General features: G+C 45.4%; 1 protein-coding gene across 6 annotated transcripts in view; it reads left to right on the top strand.

Annotated features, from left to right (window-relative positions):
• AGBL1 (AGBL carboxypeptidase 1) overlaps positions 1-17,037 on the top strand; it is a 733,956-nt gene that overhangs the window by 153,676 nt on the left and 563,243 nt on the right. For all 6 annotated transcript variants that reach the window (XM_047736649.1, XM_047736650.1, XM_047736647.1 and 3 more), the window contains 7 exons: positions 508-624; positions 1,642-2,222; positions 3,750-3,833; positions 4,078-4,164; positions 6,808-6,956; positions 8,486-8,573; positions 16,878-17,022. In XM_047736649.1, coding sequence (XP_047592605.1) covers positions 508-624; positions 1,642-2,222; positions 3,750-3,833; positions 4,078-4,164; positions 6,808-6,956; positions 8,486-8,573; positions 16,878-17,022 — 1,251 coding nt within the window. The remainder of the gene's footprint in view (positions 1-507; positions 625-1,641; positions 2,223-3,749; positions 3,834-4,077; positions 4,165-6,807; positions 6,957-8,485; positions 8,574-16,877; positions 17,023-17,037) is intronic.

Genomic DNA, 17,037 nt, shown 5'->3' with positions numbered 1-17,037 from the left:
TGCTGAGGAAATTTGTATACATTCTTTCTTTTCTTTTTTTTTAAGATTTTATTTATTTATTTGATAGATCACAAGTAGGCAGAGAGGCGGGCAGAGAGAGAGAGAGAGAGAGAGAGAGAGAGGAGGAGGAGGAGGCAGGCTCCCCGCTGAGCAGAGAACCCGATGCGGGGCTTGGTCCCAGGACCCTGAGATCATGACCTGAGCCGAAAGCAGAAGCTTAACCCACTGAGCCACCCAGGTGCCCCTACATTCTTTCTTTTCATTAAGAAGTATACAACCTGACATCTTGAATTCTCCTTAGCATAGGCTAGCACTATAATTTGGAATCAAGGAAACCATGTCCCAAGATTCTGAAAATTTGCACATGTAGTAGCTTGACTTGATGCTTCTCAGGGTGGCTGTCTTGAGTGTAATATATATATGTCTATATCTATAAATACAGATATAGATATAGACACATAGATATATATTTAGATATTATATATATATTTCTATATTCCATTATAGGATGATGACTTGGAAACAGATGTGAACAAGCTGAGTTCCAGACCTGGTCTTGACCGACCCGAAGAGGAGCTGAGGCAGTATGAGGCCATGTGTCTGGAGCTCTCGTGCAGCTTCGAGGTAGGGCATATGCCGTGGTTCTGCTCCCTGGTGATGCATGGTGGGTTCTTTGCAGAACCTGAGAGGCCAAGCAGGAGGTCTCCAGATGGAGAGCATTGCTTATCCTTAGCAATCTGCTTCTGGGGTCTTTCTGAGAGTGAAGCAGAAGGCTAAGCAAAATGTGAAAAAGGGGGCCGAGCTGGATGTAGGCAAGGCACCTGGCACCGAGATGGGCATAGGATGACCATACGCATCACCACCTATTGTCCGGAGGACAAAGTGCCTTGTCCTCACGTCCTGAAAGTGCACTGAAAATTCTCGGTGATTTCTTGTTCCCCTGCACGGTGGGAAAGTTGTCCTAGATGGCTTTCTGAAGATGGCCAGTCCGATTCCAGGGTTTTTTGAGTAGAAACAAATTGAGAACCTTCCACCTGGTAAGGTAGTGGCTAGTTGCTGCTCCCACTAGGGTTGCTGTTGTCAAGATTTTAGACCTGCCTTTGGATCTCTATTTTTTTCTTATGGCTCTTAGTATATCATGAATTTGCCCACCTCTAAGCATACCAGCTAAATCCCATGGAGAAGGGAAGCAGCATATTCTATTTTAAACCAGAAAGCCAAAGGAGATCAGTAGGTAAAAATTTCAGCAAAGAAAATTTCAGTCCAGTGTAAGGAATACTTAAAAAAAAAAAACCAATCAGAATGGTCTTCAAGTGAAAGGTGCTGCCTTGGGGTGTAATGAAAATAATGTAAATAAGTTTGTAACCAGGCTGTAAGTTTTGGGGATGTTCCAGAGGGCATTTGTGTGCTGTATAGAATTACACTAGACCCACCCAATGCCCCTTCCAAACATGAGTTTCTGTGATTCTCCCATTTCTTTGATTCTTGAAGCTAGCCTTTTCTTGTCTGACCTTGGGAAAAGCTTCTTAATTCACAGGATTTAAGCTTAACTCTGTGCTCAGAGAGTGAGGACAGGGTTCACGCTGTATTTTCTATCAGGAAGGAAACACTGACATATTCTTTTTCATTTTAAACCCGAAGGAACTTGAGTCTAAACCTGGAGATAATTTGAACTTTGAAGAGACTCAGGATGCTGAGCACTACCACATTCCGCCTCTGACCTCCCCAAAGCAGCGTTATTTGACTAAGGACCAAAGCTCCTGGGGACAAGAAAGAGAAGACATGGTCCAGACATCTCTTCTGAGCATGGTGAAGATGGGAAGGTCCACCATGCATCCAGCCTCCAAAAGAGGCCCTGGGATGAATGCATACCAAAATATGCAGTCAAATGGTCTTGGGATAGATTCTTCTGGAACAGAAGTCCCTGACATTCAAGCTTCCCTCAAACAGGATGCTTGGGACATAGACATGATTTCCTGCCCAATGATGAGTGTCTCCCTCTCCAATTCTGCTAGGCCTACAGAAACTGCTGAAGTAATAGATAAGCTTCTGCAGACACATCCCAAGCATATTCCCTTCCATGACCCCCATCTTTATATGGCCAAAGCCAGAAGAACCAGATCTGTGGCTGACTTCAAGAGGATGGCATTTCCTGACCTCTGGGGTCACTGTCCACCTCCCTCTGCTCAGTCCATGCTGGAACGCAAATGTGGAGTCCAGAGGTGATGCTGATTTGGATTTGGTGCTGATTTGGAAGCTGTATTTTTCTCTTTAATATTTTAATCGGCAGAATGGTTTGTGTAGAGTTCTGCTATCTTTGGAAAAATGAGAATCAGTCAGGAGCATGTTCAAATCCTTTGGGAAGCTTTTGCCAAACGCAGAAGCTTGCCTTCCTCCCTGGACATATCAGAACCATGTGTGGGATAGTGGCAGGCAGGTGTTGACAGAAAAAGAATCCCTTTGATGATTCTAATGCAACCCTGTATCCCAGAATGCTCTGCGGATCATAACAGGGAAAGACAACCCAGTTTGTCCAAATACTGGGATTATTCCTCAAAGGAAGGTTCTCAGAAGCAAACAAACAAACAACCCCCCCCCCCAAAAAAAAAAAACAAGACCAGTGTGGATTATTTGGGATCTCTCTCTCTCTTTTTAAAATTCACTGTAAATTGGTATTGGATCTCTTGTTGAAGAAAGTTGGTGGCGTACCCCTATCTCACAGTCTCAACCTTACAAAACCTGGCTGGGCTGGGAGAGTAATTCTGCTATAGCACTGAGGACTGGAAGGAAAATATGCATTCTCTAGGACAGAAACTTTAGTGGGAGGTTACTCCCAGAATGATGGAAAGGGAGCTTTGCCTTTGGATCAACATCGTGAGATTAAAATGTAAATGGCTAAAGCCAAGGAAAAATGATTTTCCCTGGAAAACAGACGGACAGACATCGACTATGCATATGTTAAGTCAATGGGGCCGAGTGTGTGCACCAGAAAGTTTCAGGAATTTATTTCATCAGCAAGTAACTGCTCGGGCTTAGGCTCCTGCTGACATTTCTGACCTTACCCTTTGCCAGGCTCAGTTCCTGAGAGCCACAGCACAGGGGCTGGCCCAGCAACACCTCCCCTCTTGAGAGAACATCTTCCCCTTGAGCCCAGGCCTCATGTCTACGTCCTCTCTCCTCCTCTCACTCCACCCAAAAAGCACGGATTAGAGATTCAGGCCCATGATCCCTTGGGCTTCCTTCTGTCCTCTTACTTAAACTTCCTGACATGGGTATTTTTCAGACAGAAGATTGACCTTAATTTTCTGGGGATGACAGAACCCAAGGACTATAAATGACCCAAGAGTTCAGAGGCTTCCTGAAGCCTCGCAGGCCTTGAGGATGTTAACAGTCAACAATCCTAAAGTTTCCCTCAAAAATCGTCTCTGTGCAAAAGATGCTGTTATTCTCACAGCCAAGACCTTTGGAGCCCATTAGTGCAAATGCTCTTGAAAAAAATTCCCCCTTAAGTCACCAATCTTCCAACTAAAACTCTGGAATCAGTCCATTCTCCATTCCTGCTGTAGTTTCAGTTTTTGATAAAGGAGGAAAGGAGGGCGAGGCAGTGCTTTACCCCTGGGTTGGGGCATTATTAATTTTTTCGTTCATAATTCTCTGATGACTCTCAAGGCCCTTCCCGGATGGCTGTAGGATGGACGGGGTAAGGTGTGAGAGCCAACCCTTCATATGTTTCCAATTTTCCTTTCCAGGATCAAGATATTTGAGGATGTCCGGAGGCTCATCCAGCCAAGTGATGTTATAAATAAAGTTGTCTTCAGCTTAGATGAGCCTTGGTAGGTGGTCTTGAGTGTTGGTGGAATGTGAAAGATGTGGTTGTGTGGGGGGGTAGTATAGAATACCCTCTTAACGACACGAGAACAAGAGTGTTTGATGTTAGCAATCCATCCCTTCTCCCCGATACACGGTCAGAATTCATGTTGGAGAAGCTGTGAGAAAAAGCTTATCTCTCAGAAATGTCAGGCTATGCCCAAGAATAGCAGTAACGCATGTGTTCACATGTTTCCTATTTCATTACAGGCCTTTGCAAGACACCGCTTCCGACTGCTTGCGGTTCTCCTCCAAGTTCGAGTCAGGAAATCTGCGCAAAGCCATCCGAGTGCGCGAGTGAGTACGGAAACCCACAAAGGTAGCTCCTGGCAGCTTAAGGGAGCGGGTTGTGCCTCCGTCCTCCCTGTTCTCTGTACAGCGGTCTCGCATGGGTCCTTTGAAAACAGTCCTGGAGGGAGTGTTTATACCCGGGAGAGCTGGCAAACAGGGCACAGGAAAGTTTGCCCCTCAGTCCGTTGCTAAACGTCTGCGGGCTCACCACTAGGGGGCTCACTGGCTGATGTCGCTGCCAGGAGTCTACTAGAGGTGAAGGTTATGAATACACCTGTGTTCCAGATAACGGCTCCATCCGTGGGTGTGGGAGTCCTTTGACTGGGATGTTGGTACCTACGTTGATGCCGGGGCTTGTTCTGTTCACACAGCAGGGTACGTGGGGTCCCCTGGTCCTGTATGTTTTCACGTCCATTGCTCCCATAGCTGTGGACGTATGTGTCAGGAACGTTGGGCTCCCTGTGGAGAGGCGTGTTAATCTTCGTTCAAGGGCATGTGTAGTGCCATGCCTCTCTGCCACGATCTCTCAATCAGCTCCTATTACTAGACCAGTGTTTCACAGGCAAGGGGAGTCTAGGGCTGTACAAACTACACAGAGGGAGAGGACACAAAGCAAAAACTTCCGGCGCAGAAGAGAGGATATGGTATCATTCTTCCCTTGATACCAGTGTGAACTCTATTTGTTGTATGCCAGAAGTCAGGATTTGTCTCCATCTTCTATGGGTGAACTCCTGAAGACAGCAGTCCGGGACAGTTAATGGTGTGGGGGGTCACAGACTCTGGAATCAGAATGCCAGGGCCACCCCACCCCTATCCACCAGGAGACTTCGAGCAATTCCCTGACTCTACTCCCTGCCTTTTCTTCCTCACCCAGAAAAAGGGGGCAGTGATGGCACCCACATCATAGGGATTTTTTTTTTTTTTTAATGTGAGTTAGCTAAAAATACGTCACGCTCTCAGAATAGTGCCCGGCACTCAGTCAGCATGAGCCTGTCCTCAGGGCTGCATATTGGCCGTATGCAGTGCAGATACTCAGCTAGGTCAGCCTGTTTTGTAGCTATCTGAGGAGTCATTTTTGAAATTCTTTTTTTTTGGTGGGGGAGGGCAGGTGAGCAGTGTTCCTTTTCTGTTGTTTGTAAATGAACTATTTCAAGGAAGCCCGACATAATAAACAAATACAGGTTGAGGTACGCGAGCTGAAGAGAGAAAGGCAGTTCTGTTAACATTCCTTCTCAGCCTTCTTCTCTTTCTCTTGCCAGCTCAGCTTCTACATCCTGTGGTAGTGCCTGCTTTCATTACTCCGTTTCTCTCTACATCATGCTTAAGGGATCCGGGAGAGAACACCTAAGCTGGAGTCTCCCGGGGTTAGGGGACAGTGGTCAGTCCATGATGTGTCTGCCCTGCTGGTCTTGCTCTGGTCTCTCTTCAGATATCCACCTTTGCCAGAGTGTAGAACCGTAAGCCAATTAGTTATGGTCTGGGTGATGGAGTCAGAGGATGGAAAACAAACCTACGTATAGGCAAGGAGTTTTGATGATCAGTTTTTGGAGAGGATGGTGGGCGTAGCAGACCATTTGAGGGCTGTAGTCTTTGTGGATTTGTTCTTATGAGTGTCGCTTCCTGGATTTTGCTTCATTTGTCATATGTTGGGCTTGATGGTTTTAGGGAGATGCTTAGAGTGACGGTCTGAGCAGTGGGTCTCCATCGGGGAGCTCTGTTCTGCTCTGATATGCCTTCTGCAAAGCTCCCCTCTTCCAGAAATCTCACTGTACCACTTCTCAGGGGTCCAGAGTGGCAGAGTGGCAGAGTGTGAACGGATTGGGGCAAACACATTACCCTTTCTAGAGGAGCAGCTCAGAGAACATGGCATGGGATGGAGCAAGCAATCATATTTTTGAACGAAGTCAAAACTGTATTGTTAATTTTGTTGCTACAGCTCAAAAAATGATTAGCTTTGCAGATAGTAACTGAGAGGGGACATGCAGGAGTCTCCTGGGGCACTGGAACTGTTCTGTATCTTGATCTGGGTAATTGCCAAACAGGAGTGTCCAGATGAATTTATTGAAAGTCATTGAGTTGTGCACTTAAATTTTGTGCACTTTATTGCATGTAAGTTAAATCAATTAAAAAGGGACACAATGCACACATAACTCCTGCACTACTAGCCTAATTCATGTTTGCTGCGTTGCTGGGGGCTTACCTGTATGATACCACTTCATCTTTTCAAACAGCGCTGCAAGTTTAGGCACTGTTTCTATTTTCCATATGAGGAGACCCAACCTCAAAAGAAAGTGCAGCATCAAATAGGAATGACCTACGCAACCAGATGTGATTGAATTTTCTCTGGGATAGAGCGCAGTTGCATTTTTCCTGCTAGAGAGTTTCATTATTAATTTATTAAATCACAGTTTAATAAAAAGATATGCTGTGATTGTGCAACTGATTCTCCTAATTCCAAGAACCTGCTCCCCTCTCCCCACATTTCTACAGCCCCCAGTTTTGTGAGATGAGAACAATCACTGTAACTTACCAACCCGCTGAGATTCCAGGTCTTAGATCTGTCCGCTGGAAACTGATATGTGTGACTTCTCAATGCTGGATGTTTCCTTAAAGACTCATAGCCCTCCAACCTTGCTTCTGACTTTGCAGGTGGGAGTATGACTTGCTGGTCAACACTGATGTGAACAGCAGCCAGCACCAGCAGTGGTTCTACTTCCAGGTGAGCGGCATGAGGGCGGCCGTCCCTTACCGCTTCAACGTCATCAACTGTGAGAAGCCCAACAGCCAGTTTAATTACGGTATGAGATCTTGGGCTAATGCCCTAAATCTTCTAGACCTTCCAGAAGGTCTAGAAGCTAGACCTTCTGGCTAACACCAGAAATGGCGCCCCTCTGTGATTGATTAATCGGCTTACTACTGGAAGCCCTTTTCGGGTTCCCAAAGAGTTTGATGTTGGGCAGAATGTTTCTTGTCACCATGTGTGGCAAGATGGTGGCCAACCTGTGGCAGACTGCCACCAGGGAAGGGAAGCTGGAAGTCCTCACTCTGCGATGGAATGTTAACACCATGCCTGCCATTCCACTGCTTCCTGACTGCCTTGCCCCCACCTTGAACTTTTGGAGGTCCATGAGAACCTCTCATTTATTCCTTCTCTTCATCCCCTAAATCCCAAAGCAGCAAATATATTGACCTGTTTGTCCGAGAAAGGAAAACAGCACAATCCAATTGGATGACACTGATTTGCACTCTCAGAAAATAAGGGGGAAGTTCAAATTCTCCTGGATACTTTTCAGCCATTTTGCAGGAGAAATTCCAGGGACAAAGTGACTGGCAGCCCACATGTACTTTGAGTGTTTCCAGGAATGGGGAATTCTGCATCGCATATGATTCAGCAAATTACTGCTGGATCGTATACTAATTCATTGAGTGGCTTTGAGTAAGGAACGAATATTCTGGTGTTTTTAGGTCTCTATTTTGTAGCGACTAAATAGATTCTTCCTGGTGTAGAAAGAGAAGGTATGAACCCTGAGTCTTGTATTTGCTCCATGTGGCTGCTGTAACAAATTGTCACAAACTTGGTGACTTAAAACATGACAGATTTACTCTCTTACAATTCTAGTGTCTACAAGTCCAAAATCAGTTTCAGTTTCACTGGGTTATAGTGAAGGTGCCAGAAAGGCCATGCCCACTGGAGCATCTGTGGGGTTTTCTGTTTGTTTGGTATTTTTTTCCCAGTGTTTAGAGTTAATGCTCCTTGGATCCCTTGGCTTTTGGCCCCTTCCTCCATCTTCAAAGCCAGCCATGAAGCATCTCCCAGTCTCCTTCTGCCCCAGTCACATAGTTTCTCCTGTGCAGTCAAACTTCCCTCTGTCTCCCTCCCAAAAGGACATAAGGGATTGCATTTAGGGCCCACCAGGATAATCTCTTCCTCTCAGAATCCTTAATTTAATTACATCTATGAAATCCCTTCTGCCATATAAGGCACCAGTCACAGGTTCTAGGGGTTAGGACCTGGATATCTTGAGGGCCGTGATTCAGCCCATCACAGCTCTCTTTCCATTTTCTCTTTCCTCAGAGATTAATACTTTATTTTATTTTGTTGTTTTTTTTTTTAATTTATTTTTTGTGATGTGGGGTGTAGGGGCAGAGAGAGAGGGAGAAGGAAAGAGCAATCTTAAGCAGGCTCCACGCTGGGCTTGGAGCCTGACACTTGATCTCATGACCCTGAGATTATGACCTGAGCTGAAATCAAGAGTCTGGGTGCTTAGCTGCTTGAGCCCCCCAGGTGCCCCTCCCCGGAGATTAATCCTGCCTTTGTTCTGTGCAGGGATGCAGCCGACTGTGTATTCTGTGAAGGAGGCTCTTCTGGGCAGACCCACCTGGATACGGATGGGCTATGAAATCTGTTATTACAAGTAAGTTAGAGTGTTGCTAGCTTCCTTTTGTCCGCTCTTTCATTCTTTCTCAATTTCCTGCTCTTCTCTGTTGACCGGAGAAACCTCAGACCTCTTTCCATGTCCCAGTGGTGGGTGCCCTGCCCTAGTATGTTACATGGCGCCCACCTTGGAGCCCAAGAAAAGAAGTCACCTGTCCTCAGTTCGACACACTGAAACCCTTAGGCCCTGTTGTTGGATGTCAGGACTTGTATGGACTCAGCCTCTGACTAGTTGGTCAAGCCTTCATTCTTGACTTCTTTTGGTGCAGTCCAGTGAACAAAAAATTCTGAGATGTTCTGGTCTACCCTTATTTATCCAGTGCTTCAGTTTTCCAAAGTAGGTGGGAGTGGACTTGTGACAGGTGCACGTAAGTGACTGTTCCTCCACAGCAAGGTGATTTTTTGGGAAAAAAATGAAAGAGGGAGCATTTCTGGAGTTCATCTTCATCCCTTGATCAGCAGCCGGTTTCATCAATTTATTCTGTAAAGTTGTGAGTGAAATCTAAATTATCCAGATCTTTTGATAAAAGAAGTGGATTCCCAACCCGTGAATTGCCCATTTGTGCATTTTCTCTTGATGGAAAATAAAATACAAATTCATAAGGAAGAAAAAGGACAGGAACTGTTAGGACGGGCAGGAAATATGTAATTAATTATTAGCTCGTTGCTAGTTTCTTATAAAAACTGATAGGCTAGCACTTGTTTTATTGGATAAAGCAAGTTGTATCTCTTTCTGATATTACAAGAGGACCGTGAGAAAAGTATTATCAGACATTCTAAAGTTTAGGATTGTTATTAATATCAAAAAGAAAGGGAATATATACTCCATGCTTTTTGGCTGTCAAGACTGAGGACAGGAACACTGATAGAGCAACACAATTCCTGACCTTTCCTATCTGTCAGACACAAAGGCAAAAATCACTATAGAGATAAATACTGTCTACAAAACACAGAGCTGGGCTTTCTTACAGTTTGTAATAAAAGAGTTGGCAGTCTTCAGTCCTTGATGTATTAGGATATGGACCTGGGCAGTATTTTCATTATATTCTTTAGAACGATAGCAAAATATTACGATTTTGTTGGTTTTTCATTCACCTATATGGCAATTTCTCTCCACCCTCCATGTCTAGAAACTGTCAGGATCATTTCATGTTCCAAAGAGATTTAGATTAAAACCCATCCAAAGTGGTAGAAGCCAACAATTGCAGGGAAAAACAGCGAAAGTCTGAATTTTGCACCTTGGGGTGTCCTGTGAAAATAGTAACCCTGAATAAACGTGAAAGACCCAGCTGGCTTCCTGCTTGGATCTGGAGCTTAGTAAGAGATGGGACAAGCATGACATTCAGTATTTTCTCCCAGGGGAGTAGAACTCCCCCTGGAGGCTGTTCCTCTGGGAGGTGGGGAGCAAGGAGCAGGCTTGAGGGGACTAAGCCCCTGCCAAAAAGAGAAGGAGGAAGGAAGCCCCACTTCCAAAAGCACAACCTTGGCCTCAGGAAAGCCAAAGTTAATGTTAATAGCTGTTAGATTCATTAGCAAGACAATTGTTATATGATTAAAGAGCAACAGAGGGGTAACATGAAAACCATGAATGTGTAATGTAATTCATTTTTCATATTGCAGTCATGAATACAACAGAGATGAATGGATAAGATTGCTACATTGTAACGTAGTTTGTTTTACAATTATTCACCACGTTATGTTAACATATTTCTAATAACGTGATTTAACAACAGGGTAGATGTTTGTATCTCTATTCAACCACAGCTCCCTACTGTCGAATGCCTTAGATTGGAGAACATATTTCTCCCTTTTTACCCATCACAGTCTTTGAGTTGATTTGCTCTAGAAGATCTGTTTGCTTTACCCCTGCCTTTGTTCTCTCCAGTGTATTAATTTGAGAGAAGTTTATATTCTTATTTCTCTGTCTCCAGCACATCATCAGAAGCTTGGAAGTTCTATTTCTATTGTGCTGTTAATCCCAGATTTCATGCCACATTCTAAAGGGGGCGCCAGGGTGCTCATTGTGCCTGAGTACATATACGGAACCACAAATGAGAAAAGGACAGAGGGATGGGATATTCATTTCCTTCAAAAAGAGACAGCATTGGTGATCAGTTAAGGATGTGGGCTGACAGCTTTGTGGGTCTCATCGTTATCAGTTAGAAAGTGGTCTCCTGGGCGCCTGGGTGGCTCAGTGGGTTAAGCCGCTGCCTTCGGCTCAGGTCATGATCCCAGAGTCCTGGGATCGAGTCCCGCATCGGGCTCGCTGCTCAGCAGGAAGCCTGCTTCCCTTCCTCTCTCTCTGCCTGCCTCTCTGCCTACTTGTGATCTCTCTCTGTCAGATAAATAAATAAAATCTTTAAAAAAAAAAAAAGAAAGTGGTCTCCTGTCTGTTTTGATAAGATAGTCATGCGTGTCCTTCTAATACAGATTTGTTTATAAGTAATTTTAATCAGTTACATATGCATTATTATACTAATATATGCATCAGAAGACATGCAAAGAGTAAAAATTATAAGTGCTAAGAAAAAGATGGAACAATGAAAAATTACAAGTGTCTACCCAGTTGTTACATCTTTATTCTATTGATAACCAGGGCATACTGTACCCTTGGGGGTTCCCATGAAAAATACAGTTGTCAGTAGCCTTTTGCATAGTTTTGAAAGATCTCATTAGCCAGATCGACTTTGCCAGAATCTTTGAGAACTAGTGTGAAGAGTAGAAAATAGGCCATGTCCATTTTTGAGGGGTCCTTAGTGCTTGAAATTTAATGTTACCATCAATCTGGCCTCTAAGCAGAATAAACAACAACAAAACAACTAATGGTCTATATTGTGAGGTTTAGTTTAATTTAGGAAAATAGTCAGTCTATCAGTCTACTAAAGTAGGCTTCTGCAAACCACCTTGCCAGAAGTTAAAAGCAAAAGATTGAGGGAGGCGCGGAGCTCTTCCCGTCCAGCAATCGATACTCAGCTTCCTGACGCATGAAAACCAGAGATGTATAATGCAATGCATTGTTCGTATTCCGGCTCTGGAACCCAGCAGAGAAGACCAGATAAGATCGCTCTTACTCCAGTTTGCTCTATAATTGGGCATCACATCAGGTTGACTTGGACGGCATAAGGATAGCAGTGTCAACCCCCCCCCCCCCCCCGCCATTAAACCTAGAGGCAGCTGAATTTCCTCCTTAGTGCCTAGATCATACTCGGTTTGAGGAAAAATTCTAATATTTTCTCCTGTGCGCAGTTGACCATCTTGCCTGTCCCCCGGAATCCCCTCTCCTTCTCTGTCCCCTCCCCCTCTCCCACCCACCTTGCAGACGGGTAGGCCAGAAAGTAAAAGGGATCCTAGGAGGGAGGGACCTAAATGAGCAGACTCCTTTATCCATACCTCTCATGAAAGTAAGCAAGGACACTTTCAGTTTCTGCTTTATTTACTTCCCCGCGCCTGCTTCTCCCTGCTATGTACACAGCCTCACACCTTTCCGAATCCTTTCCCAGCTCCGTTCTAAAGTAATCTGGCTGCCTAAGGGCAGAGGGAGGGAAGCCACAGGCTCAGAGTGGCCATGTAATACACAACGGCTGATCTCTTCTGACATTTATCTCCGCTCGCGAGAGGAGATGGAACAGCTCACTCATGAAGATGAATGTCGTACACGAGGTCTGCCGTCATGCATCCTTCTGAGGGATCTCGGGGGGGAGGTTTGGCGTTGTGTGGAGTATTAGTAACGCTGCAGACACAGGGAAGCCCGGTGGCATGGCTGCTCTGCCTTATTAGACCCTGTTAAGTGAAATAATGCGCCCTTGTTCAACAGAGCCGGCTCATTATAACATTATCTACTTCACTTTCTCTCTTGGCATTCACTTATTTCATGCACCCGGAGGGGGGAAAAATGACTTCCCAGCATATTTTTAAGTGCAAATGGAAATAGATTGAGTTCATAACTATGCATTTGTGTACTTTGCTCCTTGCTTCATTGAAGGCTTTATGATTATAAAAGTGTAGATTGGTCCTAAGACAAATGGTTCAGGGAGTGGAAAAGCAAAGGGGGAGCCTTTTAATGGGAAGAGCTGGTTCTGCCCGACCCTGGGTCATTTTTGACCCAACATGACCTATTTAGGGTCCGGCAAATCTGAGAAAGCCCTTGATTTTCGCCAGGCTCCTTCTCCATCTCAAAGAGCAGATCAAGGGGAGAAGGCTCTTGGAATCAGACTTCCACCACTTCTCATCAGTTGTGTGACTGTGGGAAGATTATCCCAGCCTCACCGTCTGATTCCTTATCTGTAAAATGGAGACAATAATGGAATGAGGAAAAGCAGGTGGAAAGTTGAGCACAGTGTCTGGGGCACAGTAGGTGTTCAGTGAACGTCAGCAGTCATCGGTAGCTGGTAGAAACTTCTTAGTGGCACCAGGGACATAAAGATTCAGTGAAATGTTTCATTTTCACGCGTTCTCATCTGTTCTGAGTTATATTCCTTCTGTTACTTTAGACTTTAAGCTTATAAGCAGCCCTGATTTGTGAAGGCCAGAACTTCACATTCTTACTGGCTCAACTGGGCCAAAAGACTTCTTTTTGTCTTACCCATTTCCAAGAGACAAGTGATATAATAAAAGAGATCTTGGTCTTGGAGCCCATTCGTGGGGTTGAAATCCCTCTTGTTATGCTTTCTGTGTGGAGTTGCTCGAGATGCTTCACGTCCATAACCCTTGATTTCCCCATCTGTGGAGTGTGCAGTAACGCTTATCCTTAAAAAGATACCAGTAGGATTAGAGGTTGGAATATTCTAGGTGTTCTAGTTACTACTCCTGGAGTCCATTTGTTCTACAGACTGTAACTGGACAGGTGCTAAGTCCAGCTCCCATGTGGAGCATGAAAATACGCAAGCAAAGAAGCAGAATAGCCATAATAAAGGGTTAGTCTTGAGGGAGAGACAGAGTGTGCTAAGAACTGTGGAAAAGAGCAGGTATCCGGGAAAGCTTCCAGGAGGAGGAAACCCTTGGGTTGAGACTTGAAGGCAAAAGGAGTTGTCTGAATGAGGTAGAAGGAAAGGGTTGTCTGTGTAAAGAAAGAACACGGGACCCCCTGAAAATAGAAAGGATGAATGTTAACTTCTTTCCAGACATCCCTCAGGATGTTCACATCATAGTTGGGAAAACAAAAGTAACTTGACCGTGCACAAACGGAATTGTTGCAAGAGAAGGGTTTCACTTTAGAGATTTATTGAACTTTCACTTTGAAGAAGGTGATCTTGGGGGACTGTCGAGGTCCCCGAAGAGGAGAGTTTTTGCTACTGGTAGAATCATCTGGATTCTCCTGCTCCCCGTGCACGGCCGCCAGGAGACTCCGGTGGGAAAACCTGACATTTGCTTTAGCCTCTGCTAGAGTTTCGATCCCAGACTAGGGGGGGTCATGGAATCTCCTTCAGCAGAATCTCATCATAAATGAGGGGATACCCATTTTTAAATCCCAGCATTCTGCAGTCACTGTGGGGAGGGCTGGCTTACCAGTGAGGAGCATGTATGTATGTATGTATGTATTTATTGATTTAAAAGATTTTGTTTAATTTGTGAGAGAGAGAGTAAGCATGAGTGGGGCAGGGGGAGAAGCAGACTTTCCAGGGATCAGGGAGCCTGATGTGGAACTCAGTTCCAGGACCCTGGGATCATGACCTGAGCCCAAGGCAGACGCTTAGGTGACTGAGCCACCCAGGTGCCCCAGTGAGGAGCTTCTAGTCTTGCCCTCCAAGCTTTAGATAGTGTGTGTGTGTGTGTGTGTGTGTGTGTGTGTGTGTGTGTGTGTGTGTGTTGGGGCTGTAATAAGGTGGATTTCATACGACCAAAATGGCTGTTCGAATTCCTTATACTTCCCTTAAATCAGGAGAATGTAGGTCCACAGAAGTTCAAAAACGAAGAATCCTTTTATTTTATTTCTCTTTCTGTTTCACAGTAGCTCTTCCCCCCCGCTGGAGTCCAGGTTTGCTTTGAATGGTGGAAAGAGCCTAAGGGTGGGGATTTCACATCCTTGCTTTCTCTTCGTTTCATGCTCACTCTGATGGCTGGTGGGGTGAGGTTGAGTTTGCCTACAGCCAATGTCCCTGTGGTGTGACTTCAGTGTATCTAAGGGTAGAGTGGGAAGTAGACCAGGAAGCATGCCTCGTGTCAAAGGACACCACCCCCAGGGAAATCTTCTATACCCGAGCAAGATGCAGGCTCTGTGTCCACTCTTCGTGGGTGAAGAACTTGGGGATGGAGAGGCACTAGGTGTTCTGTTTCCACCTGCGTTTACCTGCATGAATATGCTATATGGGGCGTATGCACAGGTGTGTGCTCATGTGCGTGTGCGGACAGGTGACGGGCTCTTCCACATTTTGGTCAGCAACCAACATCTCGATCATTTGACTGGCTTGTTTCCTATCCCATGGGTTGGCAGCATAGAGAGGCGTAATTGACCAGTTCCTGTCGTTCAGGTAAGTGTCAGCTGGGTGAGCATTTGCAGGGGAGCCTTTTATGGGTGGAATCGGAGAGTAAAGGTAGAGCATATGTGCCTGGCACGCTTTCTGAGCTGCCATCTGCTTCTTGACATACTTTCTAATAACCAGAGCCTGAGCTTGGAAGGAAGTCCAGAACTTTGGGGAAATGTGGAGAAAGGAGACCCAATTAGGTATTAAGATCCAGATGGCACCATGGTTGAAGTTGCCTTCTTGAAGTTGCTGGCGCTGGACTCACAAAGGAAATGGGTCCTCTTCATGTGATCCAAACAGTGACCGGGAGGATCACTTGGGGCTTGCATTGTTAGGGGGTGTCCTCTCCCAAAATGAGCAGGGCCCCAGGGTGCTGTGTTGGGAGAAGCTGAGGCAAGAGAAATGTGTCAGGCCATCATCTGTGGGATTGCCATTCCTAGTTGTATCAGTATCAAAAACCCACAAAACCGTAAGAAACAAGACAGTTTGTTTTTTGTCTCTTCCTTTATTGCTTGCCTGATTTTGTTTGTTTGTTTGGTTGGTTTTTGTTTTTGGGGGGGGGCGGTTCGTGGTGGCCCATAGGTAGCAAAAAGGCAGGAAAAAGGGCAGAAAAAAAATTTTTTTTTCCATTTTGCAAGAACAGAAATTCATTACCTGCTATTTCTTCCCTCTCCCCACCCTTTCCCCCAATAAAACCCCAAAGCACTATGGACAAGTAAGCGAATACTGTGAATGTTCAAAGGTGGAATTAATCTTTGGGTGTCCGGGCGTACTTTGCATCATAAAGCAGTCTTGATGGTAACATTTCTCAGGGAAGCCTGCACAGCTGCCTCTTCATCAACAGGCAAGGCGCGGGCATAACAGGCAGCGTGTGGGGAAAATATTGCTCGGAATGTACTTCTGGGTGCAATTTACTTTGATACTGTTCTCTGAAGTATCAAAATTGGTTCTTCATCTTTGACAAAGGAAAATGTGTACTCTGAAGCTCTAAGACGCTGAACCACATTTAGGGTGACAAATGTATTCCTTTGGGAAGCAAGTATTGTACAGTGGAATGAACAAAGCCTTTCTAGACGGACAGATCTGGGTTCGAGTCCCATCCCGACCACGTTTGAGTCTTGCAACCTTTGACAGATTAATTTTCCTAAGCTTTTGTTTCTTCATGCACAGGATGTGTTGTTGCAGTGATAACATAAGGTGACGTGGGTTAAGTGTCACGTGGGAACTCAGTATGTAGTAGCCATGATTATTAAAACCACTTGGCCAGCAGAAGGGAAAGAAAGAGCTGAACTTGGGGCTGGGGTAAGGCAAGGGCTGGGGGAACCCCCATTTGGGTAATAAAGTTTATCTCTGCCATTGTGTCTTGAGATACACAGAATTATTCACATACCTGTCTGTTTTCTTGCTCAGTGACTCTGTAGGCTTCGTGGTATGTGTGGTATATGTGCCACAAATAGGAGACAGATTAGACCTGGGGTGCCCCAGTGGCTCAGTCACTTAAGTCTGACTCTTGATTTTGGTTTAGGTCTTGATCTCAGGGTTATGGGATCTAGCCCTGTGTCAGGCTCTGTGCTGACTGTGGAGCCTCCTTGAGATTCTCTCTCCCCTTCTCCCTCTGCTCCTCCACCCCTGCCTGAGTGTGCCCTCCCTCTCCCTAAAAAGAGAGAGAGAGACAGGTGGACCCGCCTACACATTGCTGGTTTGGCTCATGACCTGTCAGTTTCCCTCTTTTCTAAATTTTACCCAAATAGAGTTTCGAGTGAGGAACGTTTGCCACTATATATCAGGGCAGGTTTATGGCATCTGCCTTCTTTCTCTTTCAGGAATCATTATCGCCAGCGCGCAGCTGTCACGGGAGGAGCATCTGAGAAGTGTTTTTACACCCTCACCTTTGTGGTCACCTTCCCGCACAATGAGGATGCCTGCTACCTGGCCTACCATTATCCCTACACCTACACAGCCCTCCTGGTAATGTGCTCTTGG

The sequence above is a fragment of the Lutra lutra genome, chromosome 7, assembly GCF_902655055.1.
Source record: "Lutra lutra chromosome 7, mLutLut1.2, whole genome shotgun sequence".
Lineage (NCBI taxonomy): Eukaryota > Metazoa > Chordata > Mammalia > Carnivora > Mustelidae > Lutra > Lutra lutra.
The sequence above is the reverse complement of the archived record's forward strand: the minus strand, read 5'-3'. Positions and strand labels throughout refer to the sequence as shown.